The sequence below is a fragment of the Muntiacus reevesi genome, chromosome 2 (genome assembly GCF_963930625.1).
Source record: "Muntiacus reevesi chromosome 2, mMunRee1.1, whole genome shotgun sequence".
In the NCBI taxonomy this organism is placed as follows: Eukaryota; Metazoa; Chordata; class Mammalia; order Artiodactyla; family Cervidae; genus Muntiacus; species Muntiacus reevesi.
The window spans coordinates 258,569,755-258,591,785 of NC_089250.1; the positions used below are offsets into that span (position 1 = coordinate 258,569,755).

Here is a 22,031-nt window from a genome sequence, read left to right on the forward strand (position 1 = left end):
ACTTTCATGCTGCAGTCCATGGGGTTGCAAAGAGTCAGATACAACTTAACGACTGAACACAATAATGCGAGGCCTAGTGTGGGATGACCAGCTGGGCTGTCTGGTGCAGACAGGAAACCATGCTGTGCTGCTTTGGGCTGTATTTGCCCCGATCTGTTCCTCGCCCTCCCCTTCCTGCTGCATCCCAGGCCACAGTTCATCTCCCCTTCATCTGGATTTACCTTGGGTTCTGCCAATGGAAAGCAGTGGCAGGAACCCGGAAGGAAGGAGGGGGAGGCCAGGGCAATCCTCCCCTTGCCTGGTAAGCCCGCCTCTCTCCCTGTGGCTGTGCCCCCTCCACCACTCCAGCCAGCTAGACAATCCCACTGGGTTTCCAACTTCCATTAGGTGACTTTATCTTCAGGCCCTGGTGACCCCACCTCCTCACTTCATTCCTCCAGCCTGGAACAGTGGTGGCTTCCCACTGCTGTTAATTTCCACTGACTTCACTGGCTCTTGTTGGCTCCTCAGCTCCTCTATCTGCTGCATAACCACCCCGATGTGTTAACATCCCTCTGTTCTAACACTGGAGTGGTTTCTGTATCCTCATCAAGCCCTCGCAGGCATAGCAACCCCAGCCTGCCGATCGCAAATCAGAAAGTGGGCCCTGTGTTCAGATATCCTAGTGTGGCAGAAGCCAGAAATGAGGAGGTCACGGGGAAGGTTCCGAGAGTTCAAACACCATGGATGACAATGGTCCTCTGATTTCAGAGTGGATGGAAGCAGCGAGAGAGACAGAAGAGGAGCAGCTGCAGCAGTTCACATGCTGGGTCAATGAACAGACTTTTCAAAAGCACCTATTGTGTGCAGGCACTGTGGGAGGAGCTGGGGTCAAAGTGGTGAGCTAGAGAGGTGAGTTCCTGCCCCTTGTAGGCATACCTGATAGTGGTAGAGATAGACAAATGACCAGAACAGTGTGTGTTATGTACATACCATGCAGGGAATGAAAGGTGGGTGACATTGTGTGAACATGGATATGGGCTTGGCTTTAGTGACAATTGAGGTGGCGGCATCTAAGCTGAGGCCCAAAGGAAAAGAGCGAGCCAGTCCTACAAAGAACCACATTCTTAGAACAGAGAATGGCCATCACGAATTCCCTGAGGCAGGGAGGAGCTGGGAGTGTGTGAGCAATAGCAAGAAGGATGGCAAGGCTGGGGCAGAAAGAGCGAAGGTGGAGTCAGGGGACTATGTGAAGATGGGGAGGCCGCAGGAGTCACAGGAAGGGGTTTGGATTTTACTCTAAGTGCAATATGAAGCCACTGGAAGTTTTTAAGAAAGGAAGTAATGTGATCTGATTTATGTTTTTGGAGGAGGCCCAAAACAGAGTGTGATGACTACAAGTAGGGCACAACATTAGATGCTGGGAAACCAATTTGTAAGCGACTGCAGGGGTCCAGGTAGGACTAAGAGATGCTCAGACCAAGGTGTTAACAGTGAAGGGGTGAGAAGTAGGTGGGTTTGGGAGGTACTGTGTCACACAAACCAGGAGGGGAGATTTCAGACAGGAATGTTCTGGAGGACTTAATCAAATGCAGACTGCTGGGCCCCAGTCCCCGGAGACTTGGGCTCAGTAAGCCCAGGGCAACACAGAATTTGCATTTCTAACATGTTGTCATATGATGTTGATGCTGACGCTGCTGGTCCAGAGATCACACTTTGAAAACCACTGTTCTGGAACAACACCTTCTGCTAGAAATATAACTTGGAGCCACATATGTGATTTTAACATTTCTAGTAGCCACATTTAAAAGATAAAAAGCAACAGGTGAAAGTAATTTTAATAAGGTAGCTCACACATATATTTTACTGTTACTATATACCAAAGATTATCATTTCAACATTATCCATATTTTTTAAAGTCTTGAGATATTTTACTTTTTAAAAAAAATTACTTATTTATTTTGATTGCACCAAGTCTTCAGTGCTGCACATAGGCTTTCTCTACTTGTGAGCAGCGCCTACTCTTTGTTGCAGAGCACGGGCTTCTCATCATTAAATTTTTTTTTTTTTTTTTTGGTACTCTTTGAAATCCCAGTGTGTATTTTACACTTACAGCACACATCTCAATTAGGACTAGTTAAGCTCTCAAGCTGAAACTCCAATACTATGGCCACCTCATGCAAAGAGTTGACTCATTGGAAAAGACCCTGATGCTGGGAGGCATTGGGGGCAGGAGGAGAAGGGGACGACAGAGGATGAGATGGCTGGATGGCATCACCGACTCGATGGACATGAGTTTGAGTAAACTCTGGGAGTTGGTGATGGACAGGGGGCCTGGCGTGCTGCGATTCATGGGGTCGCAAAGAGTCGGACACGACTGAGCAACTGAACTGAACTGAACTGAAAGCTCTCAAAAGGGCTTCCCAGGTGGTGCTAGCGGTAAGGAACCTGCATCAGAGACACATAAGAGACGTGGGTTCGAGCCCTAGGTCAAAAAGACCCCCTGGAGGAGAGTATGGTAACCCACCCCAGTATTCTAGCCTGGAGAATCCCATGGGCAGAGGAACCTGGAAGGTCGCAAAGAGTTGAACACAACTGTAGTGACTTATTGTGTGACCCAAATGCTCGCAGGCACAAGCTCTCAATAGCCACTTGTGTGGCCAGTGGCTACCGTACTGAACAGCACAGAACAGGCCTGTTATTACAGGACCAGCAAGATGAGGATGGAGGATTACTTCCTGAGTTTAGCAACAAGGAAGAGATTTAGCAATAGACCACATTTGTGAAACAAGCAGAGAGAGCTGGAAGGAAGAGCATGGACACACTTCTTTCCTGAAGTTTGGCCGTGCTTTTATAATGGATGGATTAGGGTGACAACACTCAGCCGCAACAGTGAATATTAACATCACACACACAAAAAGAAGCAACCAGGCATTATCACATGCTAACTGATGGAAGAAGGGGACATCATCCATGAAGTGGAGTTGAGCTTGGTTGCTCAGTTGTGTGACTCTTTGCAACACCGTGGGCTGTAGCCTGCCAGGTTCTTCTGTCCATAGAATTCTCTAGGTAAGAATACTGGACTGGGTTGCCATTCCCTTCTCCATGGGATCTTCCCAACCCAGGGATGGAGCCCAGGTCTCCTGCATTGCAGGTGGATTCTTTACCATCTGAGCCACCAGGGAAGCCATGAAGTATACTTACCCATAAATTGAATCTATCTGACCCAGCCTCTAGATTTACCAGTTTACAGGGGATACATGGGACAGAACATATTAAAGAACACCAAGAAGCACAACCTGCCAGATCAGACTGTGAAACAGATGAGAATAAGGGGGAACTGTCAGCAAATAAGAGGTGTCAACAAAATTGAATACACTACCTTGTTTGGAGTCTGATTTGAACAAGCCAACAGTTAGAAGACATAAGATGATCAGGAAAATTTGGAGATGGGTTGGATATTAGATAATATTATGGGATTATTATTCATTTTTAGGTGTTATAAAAGTATTATGTTTTTTAAGAACCTTCTATTTTAGAGATACATACGGAAGTGTTTATGGATGAAATCATATGTCTGGGATTTGCTTTAAATGAATTCGCCTGGGGAGGGAAGCGGAAAAAATAAAATAAGATCATATGTTGATAATTATTGAAGAAAGGTGATAGGTAGCTGGAGGATCATTACACTATTCTATTTTTGTGCTTGGTTGAATATTACCATAAGGGGTTTGTGTGTTTTAAGGGGGTGTGTGCCTATGAAGAAAAGAAAAAAGAAGGGAAAGGATTTAATTTTTTCCTCTTAAGACTGGAGCTCCAAGAAAATACTAGGGACAGTGGAGATGCCGGAGAGTAGAAAAGCGGGTGAGGAGGCCCCAGGTCACACAACGGGGGTAGGTGTGGAGGCGGGGTGGTATTAAGCTCTTCCACCAGTCAGCGACTACGTAGAAGCCTGGCGTGCTGCAGTCCATGGGGTCGCAAAGAGTCGGACACGACTTAGCGACTGAACAAGCCTCCACAGCTGCTTCGACATCAGCTTCGGCTTCTGTGGCTCCAGGGTCACCCGCTTCCTATTGCCCCCAGGAGGAGACACAGGCTGCCCGCGCCTGCGCAGCGAGCCCTCCTCTAGGCGCCGGGCTGTCCCTACACCCCATGATCCGCCGCGCCGCTCTAGAGGCGCGCTCTCTGCGGAGGGCGAGATCTCCGCCTACAGGTTTAAGCAAGGTGAGGCATAGTGTGTCGCATGGCCTTCTGGGAAATGTAGTTCGCATGCCAGGCCCAAGCTGCTGCTTAATCAGCCCCAAAGACTACGCGCCTCACAATGCACCGCGCGCAGCGGCTGAACGGTGTGTTGCTGCCCTCAAGTGGCGATTGAGCGGTGACGTCCAGACCTGGGAAGGGTGCTGAAAGGGATCGGGGCGGGGGCGGGACTGGGGACTCCCAGGTCCCTGGGAAGCCTTTCCAGAGGGTAAGACCCTCAGACCTGGGCTTAGGAAGGTGATGAAGAGGTTGGAGTGGGGCCTGCTATGAAGAATTAAATGAAATCAGAACAATAACTGTTGCCTGTGTATTATTATTGTTACAGCTAGTACTTACAAGAGTAATCACTTAGGTGCCAGGTATTGCTCCCAGCGCTTTACTTGCATTAACTCATTTAATCCTCCCAAAAGACATTTGGTGTTCTATCAGACCCCTCTTTACAGGAATAGAATTTGAACCCAGACTGTCAGGCTTCAGAGTCTATGCTCTTCTTCGCTATGAATTTGACACCCTCCGATCATTCTAATAAACTATCCCAAGATTGTAATTAGCACATGAATCAACTCTCGATGGCCATTAGCAACGCAGGTCTCTTTGAGTTGATGATTATCAGAAGGAGTTCCTGCCCAAGTTTGTGATTTAGCTCCTGCTCCAGGACAGAGTTTACAACCAGCTTAGATTTATAATTAGCACATGAATCAACACAGGTTTGCTTTCACAGGGATAAGATTTCTGATTAGCACTTGAATCAGCAATGGTTTGTGTTAGAAGCTGGAATTAGATTTCTGATTAACCCACGAGTCTGCACACAGATTCTATTCACACCTAGAAAGCCCTCCCCACCCCTTTTGATCCAGGTGACCACCCCCCTCAAATGTTGCCCCCATCCTTTCCCTGAACCCCACCCACTCTATCACCAACAGGCAGACAGACTTGATTTCCTTGCCCCTCCCCTGTCTCCCATGTTGTTCATAGTGAAATATCACAGCGACAAGCACAGGTTCAGAAATCATCTGTTCTCTTTCTGCCTGAGAAAGAGGAGATGCAATTCCAAAGCCTTAACTGTGTCTCATTCATGGGCATGTTCCCAGCATCGTGCCTGGCACACAGTAACAGCTCAATAAATGCTTGGAGAAAGAGTGTCAGATTCTCACCATTATCCTTCTGCAGTGATCTAAACATTTATCAAATCAAGCCAGATTCTCTTCACTCTTTAAAGAGTCAAATTTGTGGTTACCCACCTCAAAGGCAGAGGACCACAGTAGGTGGGTGGGAGGGTAGTAAGAGTGGGGCTGGGAACATCCTCTGTAGCAGGATTCGTTGTAGTGGATGGAAGAAGATTCCACAGCCCCCTGAAGTTGTGGATCTGGTTGTGGTTGATGTTGGGTCCATTATAATCCATACTCTTTGTATAACTGTGACTGGGCGGGGAGGAGCTATCCAGCCTGGAAATATGTTCCCAGTTCCACTTGCATCTCTCCAATAAAACATGGGCAAGAGAGAAGTTTGTGGAAGGTCACTTCTGGACCAAGGTTTTTAAAGAAGCTCACCACCTTCTCCACCCTGTCTCCTCCCATTCACCAGGTGTGTGCATGCATGCTAAGTCACTTAAGTGCTGTCTAACTCTTTGCGACCCCATGGACTATAGCGACCAGGCTCCTCTGTCCATGGGATTCTCCAGGCAAGAATACAGGAGTGGGTTGCCATTTCCTTCTCCAGAGGATCTTCCTGATTCAGGAATGGAACCCACGTCTTCTGCATTGGCAGGCAGGTTCTTTACCACTAGCGCCACCTGGTGAAAGCAGATAATTCTGAGCCCCAGGAAATAACAGAAATTCAAGATAAACAACTGGTTTGTTTATCAGCAGATGAAGGCTGGAGAAGGGGAAGACAGAGGATGAGGTGGCTGGATGGTATCACCGACTCAATGGACATGAGTTTGAGTAAACACCAACATGAGTTGGTGATGGACAGGGTGGCCTGGTGCGCTGCAGTCCATGGAGTCACAAATAGTCAGACACGACTGAGCAACTGAACTGACGGACTGACTGACGAGGATAGCTGGCTACCTGTGGCAAGACACCTCTGGCAAGAAATAAACTATTGTATGAAGTCATTGAAATTCAGGGGGTTATTTGTTACAGCAGTTGGCTTTACATTCACTAATACACTGTTCCTTCCTTTCTGGTCCCCGGATATCAGTAAAGCTTGAGCCCTCTGTCATTCTGTAAAGTGAGCCTCAAATCCCTAACTGTGGTTTTCAGGATTTCACAGAATAGGTTTCTACAATGGCCCTGAGTCTCTTAACCAGTTTACTGGTTAAAAGTTTTCAACATATTTCCCTTGGTTCTTTGCACAAATGTAAACTTTCCCCCACGTTCTTACAGAAGTCTTTTTCCATGTTGATAGATGGAAGTCATTAAAACAGTCCCTGAAAGTTGTATTCTGTCTTCTACCATAGTTCAGCAGAACCTCAGTACAGGGTCTCATGGTTGCCATGTAGAAGTGGGTGCTTGCCTGGGACCCATCAGTCTGATTTAGGGTGGTTAGTGTGTATGTACAGGGGGTGGGTGGAGAAGATGTACTCATCTCCTGGCCCCTCTCCATTTGGGGGTGCACATTCAGACATGATCTTTTTCAAGTGAGTCCCTAGTCCTCAGCGCTGATTCATGTGATAATTACAAAGCTGAGCTAATTTCAATGAATCCCCATTGACTGGACTTGGGTTGTACGAGGAGTTGGTAGGTACTAGTTGAGGATAAGGAGATATACCACCTCCATCCCTTCTTGCTCTAACAACCCCGACTTGGAAGGGGCCTCAGTTTATTTTAAAAGTCACCCTTTTTTGGCAGACAGACTGAATCTGTTGATTTGAATGTACATGTATGTGCACGTGTGTGTGTCCATCCTGTGTAGATGTCTGGTGTGACTCTCAGAATGCTCCTTGTGTCTATCTGTGGGAATGTGGCTCACACATGTGTACAAGAGAGAATCTGTGTGCCAAGCGTGTTTTTGCACATGTGACTTCTCACATGTCTGAATGTGGGTCTGTGTGTGTGTTTTGGAAGTGTGTCTAAGTATGTATTTGCAAGTTCCCCAACCCCCCTGCACGAGTGCATCCCCATTCATGTCCGACTCTTTGCGACTCCAAGGATTGTGGCCTGCCAGGCTCCTCTGTCCATGGAATTTTCCAGGCAAGAATACTGGAGCAGGCTGCCATTTCCCTCTCCAGGGGATCTTCCCAACCCAGTGATCGAATCCGTGGCTCTTGTGTCTCCTGCATTGGCAGGTGGCGGGGGGTTGTCTGTTTTTTTTCACCAGCTGAGCCACTGGGGAAGCCCAACTTGTATAAGTCTATTTGGACGTGATGTGTGTTCCGTGTGCCTTCTGTATCCGTGTGTGTTCTGGTGAGCCTCTGAGAGTGTGATGTGCATTGTGAGTATGGATGTGTATTTTTGGATAGACTGTGTGTGTAGATATGAGCAGTTCCCTTCCTCCCAAGGCTCCCTCAGCTCTCAGGCAGTTTAACCTCATTCTTCCTGCTGTGGCTGTTTCTGATGCTTCGGTCCCCTTCTCCAGATGTTGCAATTAAGTAAATGCAGCAATTAAGCGGAGTCCCCCAAACAACCATCCCACCAGGATCTCCTTCCAGGAGCTAATGAAGGATTACAGCACATGCAGACACACGCACGGAACTATTCAGAAACTAACTCCCCCTAGCCTGTACATGCTATGGCATAAGGGCATACAAACAGCATAGGCGTCCCTTTGCCCACCTGCTTCATTTGTTACTTATCCTTCAATCGCAGTATAAAGGTCTCCTCCTCCAGGAAGGCCTCCTGACTCCTGGAGGGTGGGAAGGTGGAGGGAAAGGCCGGACTCTGCCTCTGAGGTGCACACCCTCTGTTTCCTCCATCAGAACTCTCCATCAGAATACCCTCTGGTTCCTCCATCTGGCCCTGTACTTTGTCATCAAAGCCCTTATTATTTTGCCCTGTGCTTCTGTCATACTCTGATCGCTCTGTCTTGACAGTCCCAATCTTTCTAGCCCAAGCTCCTCCCATCCCAGCCCCAACCACCCCAGGCTGTCTTTCTCCCTTTTAGAATGTGAGCTCAGTGAAGCAGGACCTGACACTGTCTTGGTAACACTTTTACTGCAGTGTCATCTAGTGCACAACCATGCCCAGAAATCCAAAGTAAATGTTGAACTAGCATCTTTGCCTCTTCCTTTCTCTGTTGCCAAGTCTCTCTGTATGTCTCTAAACATGTTAGCTTCTTTGGCACGCACTTGGGGTCCCCTCAGTCCACCAGGTTTTGGCACAATGTGGTGGCCAGGATCACACACATTGTAGATGTTGCTGGTTTAGCCCAGTGCTTCTCTGAGTGTGGTCCCTGGGCCAGCAGCGTTACCATCAGCCTGGAAGGCAGAAATGCAAATCAGAAACTCTGGAATTGGGGCCCGAAGATCTCTGGTTAACACAGCCTCTAGGTGATTCTGATAAGGCTGAAGTAGGAGGACCTCGGATCTAGATCATTCAAGGCAGCCCTCTCTGATCTCAAATTGCTCTCAATACCACCCCCTCTCACCAAGGAACAGTCATCACCAAAGAAGGCAAGACTGTGGATAAATGCCCCAGGCTCTCTGAATTCTACATCAGGGAAGGAGGGGAAGGAACAATACTTCTGATGTGCTCTATAAGGTTCCTTAATGTTCCCCAGCAGAATCAAGCCCCAGTTGCCCAAAAGGGTAACCTACTCCTCGTCTGCACTTTCTATTAACTTTGTCCCTCCTCTGCCTCACTCTTTCCCTCCCCACTTGCGCATTTCCAGGGGCCACCTCCAAAATCAGCCAGTTCCACTGAATTTTAATCCCAGTCTGTTTGAGATTGTCTCCAGATATCTTCAGGCTTCCCTGATGGCTCAGTTGGTAAAGAATCCGCCTGCAATGCAAGGGACCTTGGTCTGATCCCTGGGTCGGGAAGATCACTTTCACTTTCCAGGTATTTTCCTCTGTCTCCCCCACCTCCGCCACTGCTGTAGCATCTCTGAAACTTCTCATCTTTTTCCTGAGTGTCTGAGAAACCAGTATCTGTTGTACTGGGCCAGGAGCACTGATGAACTTTGCTAATGATCGGGAAAGGCGGGCCCTAGAGCTGAGTTAATTTTAGCTGCAATTTTTCAATACACACAAGTGGAAGGAGCCAAAAGTCTGTTCTGAAACCTTCAGCAGAGCTAGTGATGCCAGGGTGGATGTGCATTCATGCCCCCGCCTCCAACAGGGTTACCTTACTTCTCCACTCAGATGGGGGATCCTGGGGCAGGGGTTTGTGATCAGGTTCCCCCAGGGTAAGGTCATGATCACGAGCCAAGGGTGGGTCCTCTTTGGACCAGGGCTCCCAAAAGATTAGGTCCCCCAGGTTGCTATAACCAAGTTCCGAGGCCAGGCTTGTAGACCACGGCCCACATCCCTCTTCCCGCAACACCATCTGCCAGGAAACACGTGGGATCCCCCCACCCTCATCCTCTCCTCCACTATCCTCCGCGAGCATCAGCACAGGCAGACACCACTCCTGGTGAGTCATGTGTTAGTACGATTCTAGTAGGATATTCTATGGGGCAGTGGATCTGAGTCGAGGAGAGGGGGAGGCAGTGAAGATACAGATATACTTTTCTGGGTCAACCCGGCCTGCCCCCTGCCTCTGTTCCACTTCCTATCTTCTCCTTTCTCCATGGGATATCTGGCAAGTGTGACTTGACATCTAGCTCTATTTCCAGAGCCAAGTTTTCCCCTTGCAGCCAGTGCAAAGAGTCTTGGGACAGAGCAGAGTCTCCACACTGGCCTGAAAGATAAGGCTTGATACAGGCAGGGCCCAGGCAAGGAAATTCCACCTAAAGGACATCCCAGAGAGGTGATGCTGAGACAGGAAGGCAGAAGACAGGCTTGGGCGGCAGAGGGCTCTGGGATGGAGAATCACATTCAAGGCTGCGAATGAGAGCTGGACACACACAGACACACACACACAGACACACACACACACACATACACACACACAGACACACACACATAGACACACAGACACACACACACACACAGACACACACACACCCTCACAGCTGAGTTGCCCAGCTCAGTCTGTCGCTGTCTCTGCCTCTCCCTCAGTCTGTGTCTCTTTGACTATCTCTATGTCTCTTTGTCTATCTCTGACTGGTGCTGTCTCTCGTCTCTCTTTTTCTTTCTGGGTCTCTCACTGTCTCTGTATCTCCATCTCTGCTTGAATATGTGTCTTTTCCTCTCTCTCTGTCTCTGCCTCTCTGATTCTGCTCCTCTCTGTCCCTCAATCTAAGCCTGTCTATCTTTCTGTCTCTTTCTCTATCTCTGTGTGTCTCTCGGTTTCAGTCTCTGTGTCTTCCTGACTCTTTATCCAAGGATTCTCTCTCCCAAGGAAAGCCAGGAAGACTCCATGAAAGGTGGGGCTAGGGGCGCGCCTTTGAGAGAGGAGACCTGCCTACACCTTTAAGCGCGGGCGCGCGCGGGGCCTGCGCCTTTAAGCGCGGGCGCGCGCACGGCCCTGGGTTCCCGGCGAGGAGGCCGCGGGAGCGCCCGGACCCGGCCCGCCAGCCCGGCCCCCGCCCGGCCCCCGCCCCGGCCCCGGCGGGGGAGGGGTCTCTGAGCGCGGCCCCTCCCCCCTACGTCCCAGCCTGTGCTGCGGTGCCCCCACCCCGCGTGTCCCTGTCTGTCCGTCTGTCCGCGCCCAGGCCTCGCCCCACCCCGGCCCCCGGGGCTGCCTGGCCGCCCCCCGCCCCTACCGCAGCCGCCCCCCTCCCTCTGGACCAGCCCCCGCTGCATCCCGCGAAGCGAGTGGAGACGGCGCCGCCCCACAACCAGGACCCGCACCCCGAAATAGGGGAGCCTGCACCCCGAGATTGGATCCAGAGATCTGGAAACCTGAGCCTTGGAACCTGATTTGGGGCTGGGACCCCGAGACCTGGAGCCTGCACAGCAGTATTTGGGGCTGAAATCGCAACATCAGTCCCTGGGACCCCAAGATTTGGAGTTGGAACCCCAAGAATTGGAATATGCACCCCAAGATTTGGAGCCTGAACCTCAAGATTTGGCATCTGAATCCCCAAATTTGGAGCTGAGCTCTGAGTTCTATGCCTGGGACCTTCAAATCTGGGACTGGATTCTCATTTCTACACCCAGGAGCCCACTATTTGAGACTCGAACCCTGAAATTTAGGCCTCAGAGTCCAAGATCTGAACCCTGGCATTGCAAAGGGCCTAAACCCGAGTTTGGGCCTGAAATCCTTGCTGCTAAGCCGAATGCTGAAATTTGGGGCGAATCTTGACTCAGCGCCCCAATATCTAAACCCAGAACCCTAGCATCAAATCCCAAGATTGGGCTTGGGACTCAGATCTTAAACTCTCCATCTGTCTGTTTAGCATCCCAAGACTGGAGCTGGGAGACGGTGACTCCGGGCAACCTAGATTGGGGCCTGGGTCTCTAAAATTGGGCCCTTAAGAGGCCCAGTATTTGGAGATCTAAGACCCTAAGTATCAAGGTCTAGAGACTCTTTGGCCACAAATCTGAGCGGAGACACAACAGACAGTTCCTCGACAGAGGCTTTGGGAGCAGGGAAGGCATGACCAGGCACCCCCTCCAGAGCCCTGACCCCTGACCCCTGGAGCTTGAGGATTCTTGCTCCCTGGGGCGGCTTCCAGCTCAGGTAAGGCTACTGGGAGACCCTGTGGTGGGGAGGGACTTGGGAGGAACTTCATTGCTGGGGGTGGAGGTAAGGAGGACCATGTACCCCTGGGCACCCTTGGAATTTCCCCAGGGAACAGATGTCCCTTCACAAGAGTCTGCCTCGAACACTGTGGACATTTGGCCAGCCCTGCCCCTCTCTGACCTCCTCATCCCCAGCTGATGGCATCTCCAGGTCTGTGACTGCCCCCATCCCCCGGCCCCGCTCGGGCTCCCCAGCTTCTTCCTACCATCTGTCTTATTTGATCATCTCCAGCTGCCTCTCATGTCCACCACTCCTCTCCAGTCTCCTTTCTCCATCTCTTCCTCTCACTGACCATCTCTACTCACCTCTTCTCTCTCTGATCATCTTTCACACCTATGTCCACTGGCTCTTCTCCCTGGCTACCTCTGCCCCCCACTCCTCTCAGTGACCATTTCTGTCTGCCACTGCTGTCTTTGATCATCGTCTTTAACACCCCTGTCCACAGCATCTCTCTCCAGCCACCTCTGTCTGCTGTTTTACTCAGTGACCACCCTTGACATCTGTCTGTAGAACCTCTCTCTAATCATCTTTCAGCAGCTCTCTTACCCGTGTCTACCCCGGACTCTAAGCCTTGACCCGTGACTGTCTCTGACCATCTTTCACCATCTCTCTCTACCATTCTTCTGTCTCTTCTCTCTGAGTTTCTCTATCCACCTTTTCCTCTGTCTAACCATCTTTCACTGTCTCTAGCCCTCTACCCACTCCTGACTCCAACTGCCAGTCTCTGACCATCCGCCCTCACTGACCACCTCTCTTCTCTCAGTCTCTCTTGCTCATTGATGCTCTCTGATCATTTCTAACGTCTCTGACTGCCTTTCCTCTCTCTGGTGCCCTCTCCCCACACCCATCAATCTCAGCAGCTGTCCCGTCTCCAGCTGTCTCTGACATGTCTGTCCCCTCCTCCTCTCTCTGACGGCCTCTCCGCCTTTTGACCATTTCAGACCATCTTTGACCATCTCTCCTGGATCTGGCCACCCCTGCCACTTCCCCTCTCTTTGGCCACTCCTCATCTTTGTGACTGTCTCTAACAACCTCTCTCGTCTGGTCCTGTCTGCCTACTTCTAATCATTCCCACCACCCTGACCACCTCTTCTCTCTTTGGCCATCTCTGAGTGTCTCTCTTTGACCACATCTAAAGCTCTCTGGCTTACCTTCTCCCCACCCTGATCACTGCTCCTGTTCTCTGCCTGTCTCATTTCTAATCACCTCCCTTCCCTCTGACTTTCTTTGTTCATTTCTTTTCCCTCTCTTCCCTCGTGACACATCTCTCTGAGTCTTTAACCATCTTCTCTGGCTTCTGGTCTGTCTGACCACTCCTCTCTGACCATCGTTGATCAAGTTCTCTGCTCTCAGGCCACTGTGACCCTCTCTTCTGGTCTCAGACCACCCCGACCCCCTCCAGCACCCCTCTTCTGGCCCCAGCCCGCCCTAACACCCCCTCCTCTTCCCAGCAGGCCGCCCCTGCCCGCGATGGCCGTCCTCCCGCTGCTCCTTTGCCTGCTACCGCTGGCCCCCGCCTCATCTCCACCCCAGCCAGCCTCACCCAGCCCGTGTCCCCGGCGCTGCCGCTGCCAGACACAATCCTTGCCCCTAAGCGTGCTGTGCCCGGGGGCAGGCCTCCTGTTCGTGCCACCCTCACTGGACCGTCGGGCGGCGGAGTTGCGCCTGGCTGACAACTTCATCGCGACCGTGCGGCGCCGGGACCTGGCCAACATGACGGGCCTGCTACACCTGAGCTTGTCCCGCAACACCATCCGCCACGTGGCCGCCGGCGCCTTTGCGGACCTGCGCGCCCTGCGCGCGCTGCACCTGGACGGCAACCGGCTGACCTCGCTGGGCGAGGGGCAGCTGCGCGGCCTGGTCAACCTGCGCCACCTCATTCTGAGCAACAACCAGCTGGCGGCCCTGGCGGCCGGCGCCCTGGACGACTGCGCCGAGACGCTGGAGGACCTCGACCTCTCCTACAACAACCTGGAGCAGCTGCCCTGGGAGGCGCTGGGCCGCCTGGGCAACGTCAACACGCTGGGCCTCGACCACAACCTGCTGGCTTCCGTGCCCGCCGGCGCCTTTTCCCGCCTGCACAAGCTGGCGCGGCTGGACATGACCTCCAACCGCCTGACCACCATCCCGCCGGACCCGCTCTTCTCCCGCCTGCCGCTGCTGGCCCGGCCCCGCGGCTCGCCCGCTTCTGCCTTGGTGCTGGCCTTCGGCGGCAACCCCCTGCACTGCAACTGCGAGCTGGTGTGGCTGCGGCGGCTGGCGCGGGAGGACGACCTGGAGGCCTGCGCCTCCCCGCCGGCCCTGGGCGGCCGCTACTTCTGGGCAGTGGGCGAGGAGGAGTTTGTGTGCGAGCCCCCCGTGGTGACCCACCGCTCACCGCCCCTGGCTGTGCCTGCCGGTCGGCCGGCCGCCCTGCGCTGCCGGGCAGTGGGGGACCCCGAGCCCCGCGTGCGGTGGGTGTCACCTCAGGGCCGGCTGCTGGGCAACTCCAGCCGAGCGCGCGCCTTCCCCAACGGGACGCTGGAGCTGCTGGTCACCGAACCGGGAGATGGCGGCATCTTCACGTGCATTGCGGCCAATGCAGCTGGCGAGGCCACGGCAGCTGTTGAGCTGACTGTGGGTCCCCCGCCACCCCCTCAGCTAGCCAACAGCACCAGCTGTGACCCCCCGCGGGACGGGGAGCCTGATGCCCTCACCCCGCCCTCTGCCGCCTCTGCCTCTGCCTCTGCCAAGGCAGTTGAGGCCGGGCCCCCTACTGACCGTGGCGTCCAGGTGACGGAGCATGGCGCCACAGCGGCTCTCGTCCAGTGGCCAGATCAGCGGCCTATCCCGGGCATCCGCATGTACCAGATCCAGTACAACAGCTCAGCCGACGACATCCTCGTGTACAGGTGCAGGGTCCAGGCGGCGGGCAGTTCAGGTGGGGGAGCGAGGTGGAGGGAGGGCTGGAGGAACACCTATTGATACCCCAGGCTGCAGCACCGGAAGGGAAGCTGCAGGGTTAGAAAGGAAATCAGGCAGAGAAGGCAAAAGGAATGTGGCAGCAGTGGTAAAAAGAAACGAGGCAGCAAAAGTAAACAGTATCAGACAGAAAAAGGAAATCTGGCAGCAAGAATAAAAGGTAATCAGGACTTCCCTGGTGGCCCAGTGGTTAAGATGCTGTGCTTCCACTGCATGGAGCATGGGTTCGATCCCTGGTTGGGGAACTAAGAGAGATCCTGCATGCTGCAAGGCGTGGCCAGAAAAAAAAAAAAAAAGAGGGTTAACTGGGCAGCCGGGGAGGCAAGGTTGAGGGGTTACGAGCAGATTTAAGTAGTAAAGAGAACTAAGTATTTTCAGATGACAGCTAGATTCAAGTCAGGCTGCAGGAAGAAAAAGAGATCAAGCAGGAGGGTCCAGGGATCATGGGGAAAATGGGGTGAGGCAGCCCAGCTGCAAAGGAACTCAGTGCATGCTCAGTCATTTCAGTCGTGTCTGACTCTTTGCACCCCTATGGACTGTAGCCCGCCAGGCTCCTCTGTCCATGAGATTTTCCAGGAAAGAATACTGGAATAGATTTCCATGCCCTCCTCCAAGGGATCTTCTCGACCCAGGGATTGAACCCGCATCTCCTGCATTGCAGGTGGATTCTTTACCCACTGAGCTGCCTGGAAAGCCTGCAAAGGAACTCAGACCAGAAGTTAAAAGGAAAATGGGGGGGAGGTTATATAGAGATTAGGCTTTGGGTTTGTACGATGTGACCTGCTCTGTGTGTTTGGAGTTCTAACATGGTGATATCTCAGCTTTTTTTTTTTTTTCCAAATCAAATTCAAGCTAGTTCAGGCTCCACCACGACTAGGTGAACAGGACTGTTCAGTCTGGCATTGCTGGGGACTCCCTACTCCCTTCTCCCTTCTCTTGCTGCAAACAAAACCTGGGTTACACACTCCAAGAGTGGGTTACCATGACAGTCATCCAGGCAAGATTGGAACATCTGCTGTGGCCACATGTGGTCACTGATGGTGGCTGTAACCCAGGTGCTACTGACATGTCTCACCCAAGTCCAGCTTTGCATGGATGGCTGGGGATGGCTCCCTGTCCTCTTTGTCAGGCTGGCCCAGGGGTACCGCCCTTGACACCTGGCTGCAAAAGAGTGGGCCTCCCAAGGTCTGGGGTCCATGCCTTGTAAATCCAGTATCTGGGTTCCCTTTGCCTCCCCACAAGCCAAAACCTCCAAAGGTAATCACTTAATTTCTTTCTCAGTCCTGGAAATCCAACAAGCTTTTCTCCATTCCATTTCAAAGACAGCCATCCTCAGTCGATTCCACAGAGGGCCCACACCTGAAAATCACACAAGTCCCGTCCACCTTGCTGGGTGGGGTGGGGAGGATGGGACAAATGCTCTCCTAGATCATCACCCTCCTAGAGACAATCACGGAGTTCCCTCATTAAAGCCGCTGAAGAATAAAACAGGGATTATAAAACAAGTTAAATCTCCCAACAGGGCGCCCTGCTACAAAAGGAAATATAGTGAAATTGGGTACTAAAGATAAAAGGAAATGGGAAAGATAAGGATAAATTGAAACCAGGCCAGAGAGAGAAAAGAGAATCAGGAGACAGAACTGGAACGAAATAAGGCAACAGGGAGGAAAAGAACTCAGCAGCGATGACTGAGGCACATCAGTTTAATGAAAACGGAGTCAGATGACAGGGCTCTCTGGCAAGCAGGCTACGGCTACAGCAATAATAATACAGCAGCGGGGCTCGGGGGACCTTCATTGGCAGGTTAGAAGGAAATCGGGCATCAGCACAACAGGGGATTCAGGCAGTTAGATTAGAGAGAATTCTAGCTTTCCACTAGAGGAAAGTCAGGCAGCTGGGAAAGTGCAACCCAGTCCAGGATGGAGGAAAGTCAGAGGGACAGAGCGAAATTAGGTGAAGGCCTAGAGGAAGATGTGGAGGTAGGATTAGAGGGAAATTGGATGGGCAGGGGGATGGTAGAAAGAAATGGGCATCAGGCTAGAGGAATACCAGGCAGCCTCTTCCCTGGTGGTCCAGTGGTTAAGACTTTGCCTTCCCAAGCAAGGGGTGCAAGTTAGATTCCTGGTCTGCGAGCTGAGATCCCACATGCCTTGGGGCCAAAAAAACAAAACAGAGAAACAGTATTGTAATGAATTCAGTAAAGACTTTTAAAATGGTCCACATCAAAAAAGAACAAAGCTGGGCAGTGAGTTGTAGAGATGTCTGGCTGGAGGGAACTCAGTGGTGGGCTGACAGGAAATGGGGTGATAGATAGACTTGGGGGACTCAAGCAGTGAGCTAGAGAAGAGGCAGGTGGGGGAACCAGAGTGAAGTCAGGCAGGGGAGTGGAACAAAATTGGGCAGTGAGGGTTAGAGGGAACTTGGGCTGCAGGCTCGGGGAAAATGCTGGAAGGGTGGCAGTGCAGGAGGGGAACCAGGCAAAGGGATATAAAATGAAACCACACTTGGGAGGCCCTAGGGCTCACGGCATACTGGGCAGCAGGGGGGAGGGGAAGCGGGCACCGGTGAGAATATAGGCACTGAGGCCAGAGGGAGATCAAAGGGACATTTGAGCAGCAGGAAAATGAGAAGGTGGACTGGGGTAAAGCTGGCTAACAGAATGAAGGGTATCAAACCAAAGGGAATTCAGGCAGTGGTTACAGGGACCTAGGGCCTAGGGTGAAACGAGGCAGTGGCCTCGGGCGGGGGGTGGAGGGGATCTTCCAGACTGGAGGGTTGGGGCAGGGTGCAGGGTGGGTGCTGGGCAGCCAGCGACCTGACGCCCACCTGCCTGTCCCTCCAGGATGATCCCTGCCGAGAGCAGCTCCTTCCTGTTGACGGACCTGGCGTCAGGCCGCACCTACGATCTGTGCGTGCTGGCCGTGTACGAGGACGGCGCCACGGGGCTGACCGCCACACGGCCGGTGGGCTGCAACCGCTTCTCCACCGAGCCGGCGCTGCGGCCCTGCGGGGCCCCGCACGCGCCCTTCCTGGGCGGCACCATGATCATCGCGCTGGGGGGTGTCATCGTGGCCTCCGTGCTGGTCTTCATCTTCGTGCTGCTCATGCGCTACAAGGTGCACGGCGGCCAGCCCCCCGGCAAGACCAAGGCTTCCGCGCCGGTCAGCAGCGTGTGCTCCCAGACCAACGGCGCCCTGGGCCCCACGCCGGCGCCGCCGGCCCCTGAGCCCGCCGCACCCAGGGCCCACACCGTGGTCCAGCTGGACTGTGAGCCCTGGGGGCCCAGCCACGAACCCACGGGACCCTAGCCTGGCGCCGCCCACCTCTGCGGCCCAGAAGGGCGCCCCCCGCCTGGGTGGCAGGACCCAGACGCCCCGGGGGACCTGGCCTCGGACTCACCAAAATGCTCACGGTTTTTAAAACTCTGACGGGGAGGGTGTCGGGGGCACCGGGGCTCAACAAGAAAGTCCTATTTTTCTAAGCTTGGGCCTGGGCCCTTGCCCGTGTCTCTGTCTGTTGGGCGTGGGGGTTCGTTCAGGGGTCCGGAGAGGGATGCCTCCACTGGGGAGAGAACCCCGCCCTCCGCCCCTTTCTGTCTGAGGTCCCCGGATGAGCCTGAGGACGGTCGTCCTTTCACCCTGCAGACATTCCCTGAGTGTCCCCGCTGGGCCCGCCCTGTGCTGGCTGACGCCGTGGCGACCCAGGCGGCCCCCAGCCCTGCCCCTCAGACAGTGATGGCTCAGGGCGATGGGAGACTTGGTGAGGAGGGAAGCCTAGGAGATGGCAGGAGCCCCCCAAAAGCTGTGGTCACAGCCTAGGGTGTGGTCAGGGAGGGCCTCCTGAAGGAGACGTGAGCTGAGAATGACATCTGAAGGAGATAATGGGGCAAAGAGCAGAAGGAAAGGTATTCTGGGCTTGGGGCCAACACAAGCAAGGGCTTAGGACACGCACGGCACTGGGGGCGCTGCGGTAGAAGTGAGGCAGGAGGCGTGGGCAGGTTCAGGACCCCCAGGCTGAGGAGCTCAGACTCTGGCCCGATAGTTTTGGGGAGTCACGGAGGAGTCTGTGCAAGGGAGGGAGAGGGTCAGGTTTGGGTTTTAGGAAGATCTTTCTAGCTGTCAGGACGGTGGATCAGAGACGAAGACAGGCTGGGGGCCTGGGGAAAACCAAGGCAGGAACCTGGGTGGGTGAGGACGAGGCTGGACCAGGGGCAGGCGTGGGGGAAGCAGCAGAGGGTGGGTGAGAACGACAGGAAGCTGAGTGGATCCCTTTTGGAGCGGAAGGGCTGTGGGGGAGGGAAGTGTCCAGGGGAAGGCCCAGGGCTCTGACCGGGGGAGGGACAGTGGATCTGCCCTGATACAGGACCAGGGAGGAGGGGCAGGTTTGAGGACGGTACTGAGGCCAGTGTGGGACTTGGTGGACATGGGAGGCAGCCATGCTCACCATTGTCCCACCGATGCTACTGGGACTTGTTGAATATAGGGATAGGGGCCCAGAGGGTGGGCATGCCATCAAGGGTTGGCATGCCATCAAGGGTTGGCAGCCAGCAGACCACTAGACCCCTAGTCTAAGACCAGAGCTAGGGACAGAAATGGGGGCTCTGTCAGCGGGGATGGGTCATCAGACTCTCCATATTTAAGGGACAGGAAAATAAATACCTGGGCTGAAAAACAAAGACTGCACAGCAATAGGTGGAGGGACGGAGTGAAGCAAACCAGGCAAATCAGAGCCAAGGACTCTTGTGTTTAATGATCTCAAGGCTGTGGTGACCTCAGCGAGAGCCGTGTTAGGGGATTGGGTGGGCAGCTGCCAAAGTCAGCTGATTTGACAGTAGGAGGTAAGAAACTATAGACAGGGAGTATAGACCCTGTGGTCCTGTGGGCCTTGAGCCTAGTTCAGGTTGACTGGGGCCTTTCTGTCCCTGTGTCTCTCCAGGGTTTGTCCTCGTTCAGTCTAGATCTGCCCTAGGCCTCCCCTTGGATACCAGACCTGGAGGTTTGCACCATCAAGCCCTGGGTCTTGGAAGTGTCACTGGAGGCCCAGGAATGGATCAGCAGTAGGAGGACCAGCACTCCCTGACCTCAGACCACCGCTGGTACCACCTCCAGAGGCAAGATATAGAGGGAACTTGGGTCCTGTCTTTCTTCCCTGCTGTGTGAGGGGTTTGATGAAGAGCCCAAGACTGGATTGGCCATGCTCATGATCTGGTGCACATGATTTGTCCTCGTGGAATAGCATCCTAGATCCTGGCACACCTTTCTTGGTTGGGTGTAGGCCTTGGAAATGATCCTCCATTGACCAAGGGAACAGCCTGAGTCCCAAGGACCTGACCTGATCCCCCAAGTCCTCCAGCAGCATCACGAGGTCCTTCTTCTTCTTGTTTGTTACCCTCAGTGGCTGAGGTCAGGTGAAGCCATCAGGGAGAGTGAGGTGTTTTGGGGAAAGGGACCTAGAGAATGGGAAGATGGGATGGATACCTTGTGCCTGCATCAAAATACCACTTGCTGCCATAAGGGGGAGCCAGAGCGTGCCATCCTGCAACCTTCCTTCTAAAATTTGAACAATTAATGCCTGTAGTACCAGAGCATTAATTAATGCAAAGTACTAGGGCTTCTCTTGTGGCTCAGTGGTAAAGAATTCCCCTGCCAATGCAGCAGACACAGGTTCAATACTTAGGTCCAGAAGATCCCCTAGAGGAAGAAATGGCAACCCACTCCAGTAGTCTTGCCTGGAGAACCCCATGGACAGAGGAGCACCGTGGGCCTACAGTCTATGGGGTCACAAAGTGTCCAGCGTGACTCAGCAACTAAACAACGGCAACAAAAAGGGATTCGATGCTGAACAAACATAGGCCCGTCCTGCCCTCCCATATCTCACCATTTGGTGAGGGAAACATGCGTCAAATAAGCAAGTGGAGAGTATGTATGGTGACAAGGTGGGTCACACAGGAGAGACCCTTGGAACTATGAGACCCTACAACCAGGGTGCTTGACCCAGGAAGAGAGTTTAGGGAGTCTTCCTGGAGGAAGTAACACCTGCTGAGATGCTCAAGCTAACTACTCAGTGGGTGGAAAGGATATTCCATACAGATGAAACAGCAATGCCGGAGGCTGCAGGGCTGGCATGGGTTGGAGGGGAGGAAAAAAACAGTGATCCTGTGTTTAGGTTGGAGAGCTGAAAGGGGGCAGATGATGAAGGACCCTATGGGCAACTGGGAGGATCCCGGATTTTATTCTCAGTGGCATGAGAAGTCATTAGAGGGTTTTGACCCATAAGGAGAAGAGTCCTCCCTGATGTCTAGGAAGCTCCAGTGGGGGTTCTGTTTACATGTTCATGACAAAGGTGATGCAGGGAGACCAAGGAGGAGGCTACCGCGATGGTGCAGGCAGAAAAAGTGGCCGGATGAGGTTGGGAGCTGAAGTGAGTGGATTGAGAGGTCTGAAATACTTTACCCAAGGCCTCCATCCCCTACACAGAAGGGGACAGTGGGGACCACTGTCCAGCTGCCCCGTTCTCAGGCCAGATTTGCAGAGACTGGGGAAGAAGAATTGTGGGGCCTCGGTCTCTGATACCTGGGATCCATCCCTTAAATGAGGAATGTGACTTCTCTATAGTACAGGAATTAAGAACCTCTTCCAGGTTCAAGAGCTAAGACTGAGGCTGTGGTTTGTGGGGCAGGGGAGAGGGGGATGTGAACCCAGGAAATTCAGTCCCAGAGACAGATGCACACCCACACAGGCAGAAGTAGTGAGGTGGGAGGAGGCACACGGGCGCAGGCTGGTTCCTCTAGCATGGTCCCCTTCTGCCTCCCCAGAAAGATACATGGACCATCCCCCAACCGCATGCAGAAACAATCCAACTCTGGGCAAATGATCATGTGTCTCTGTAGCTGAAAGTTAAAATGCAGCTTGTCCAACATTGCCTAGCTGGGTCCACCAGTTTTTCTGAGCTCTGGGAGTGCTACTCTTTCCACTGTCCATCCCACATCTGGCTTGGAGGATCCCCTGCCCATTTTTGAGACCAGCTTTCCTGGCACCAAAG

At 53.1% G+C, this 22,031-nt stretch overlaps 1 protein-coding gene across 5 annotated transcripts; it reads left to right on the forward strand.

Annotated features, from left to right (window-relative positions):
- Window positions 1–10,952: 10,952 nt before the first annotated feature.
- Window positions 10,953–18,455, forward strand: LRFN3 (leucine rich repeat and fibronectin type III domain containing 3). Of its 5 annotated transcripts, none has more exons than XM_065925802.1 (4): window positions 10,953–11,966; window positions 12,078–12,179; window positions 13,481–14,920; window positions 17,833–18,455. In XM_065925802.1, the coding sequence occupies exons 2-4, from the start codon at window positions 12,085–12,087 to the stop codon at window positions 18,296–18,298; spliced, it is 2,001 nt and encodes a 666-aa protein (XP_065781874.1). In that variant the 5' UTR covers window positions 10,953–11,966; window positions 12,078–12,084; the 3' UTR covers window positions 18,299–18,455. The 5 variants fall into 5 exon arrangements, with proteins under 5 accessions (XP_065781874.1, XP_065781876.1, XP_065781875.1 ...); XM_065925804.1 differs by having other exon boundaries at window positions 13,484–14,920; XM_065925803.1 differs by having other exon boundaries at window positions 12,085–12,179.
- Window positions 18,456–22,031: the final 3,576 nt, after the last annotated feature.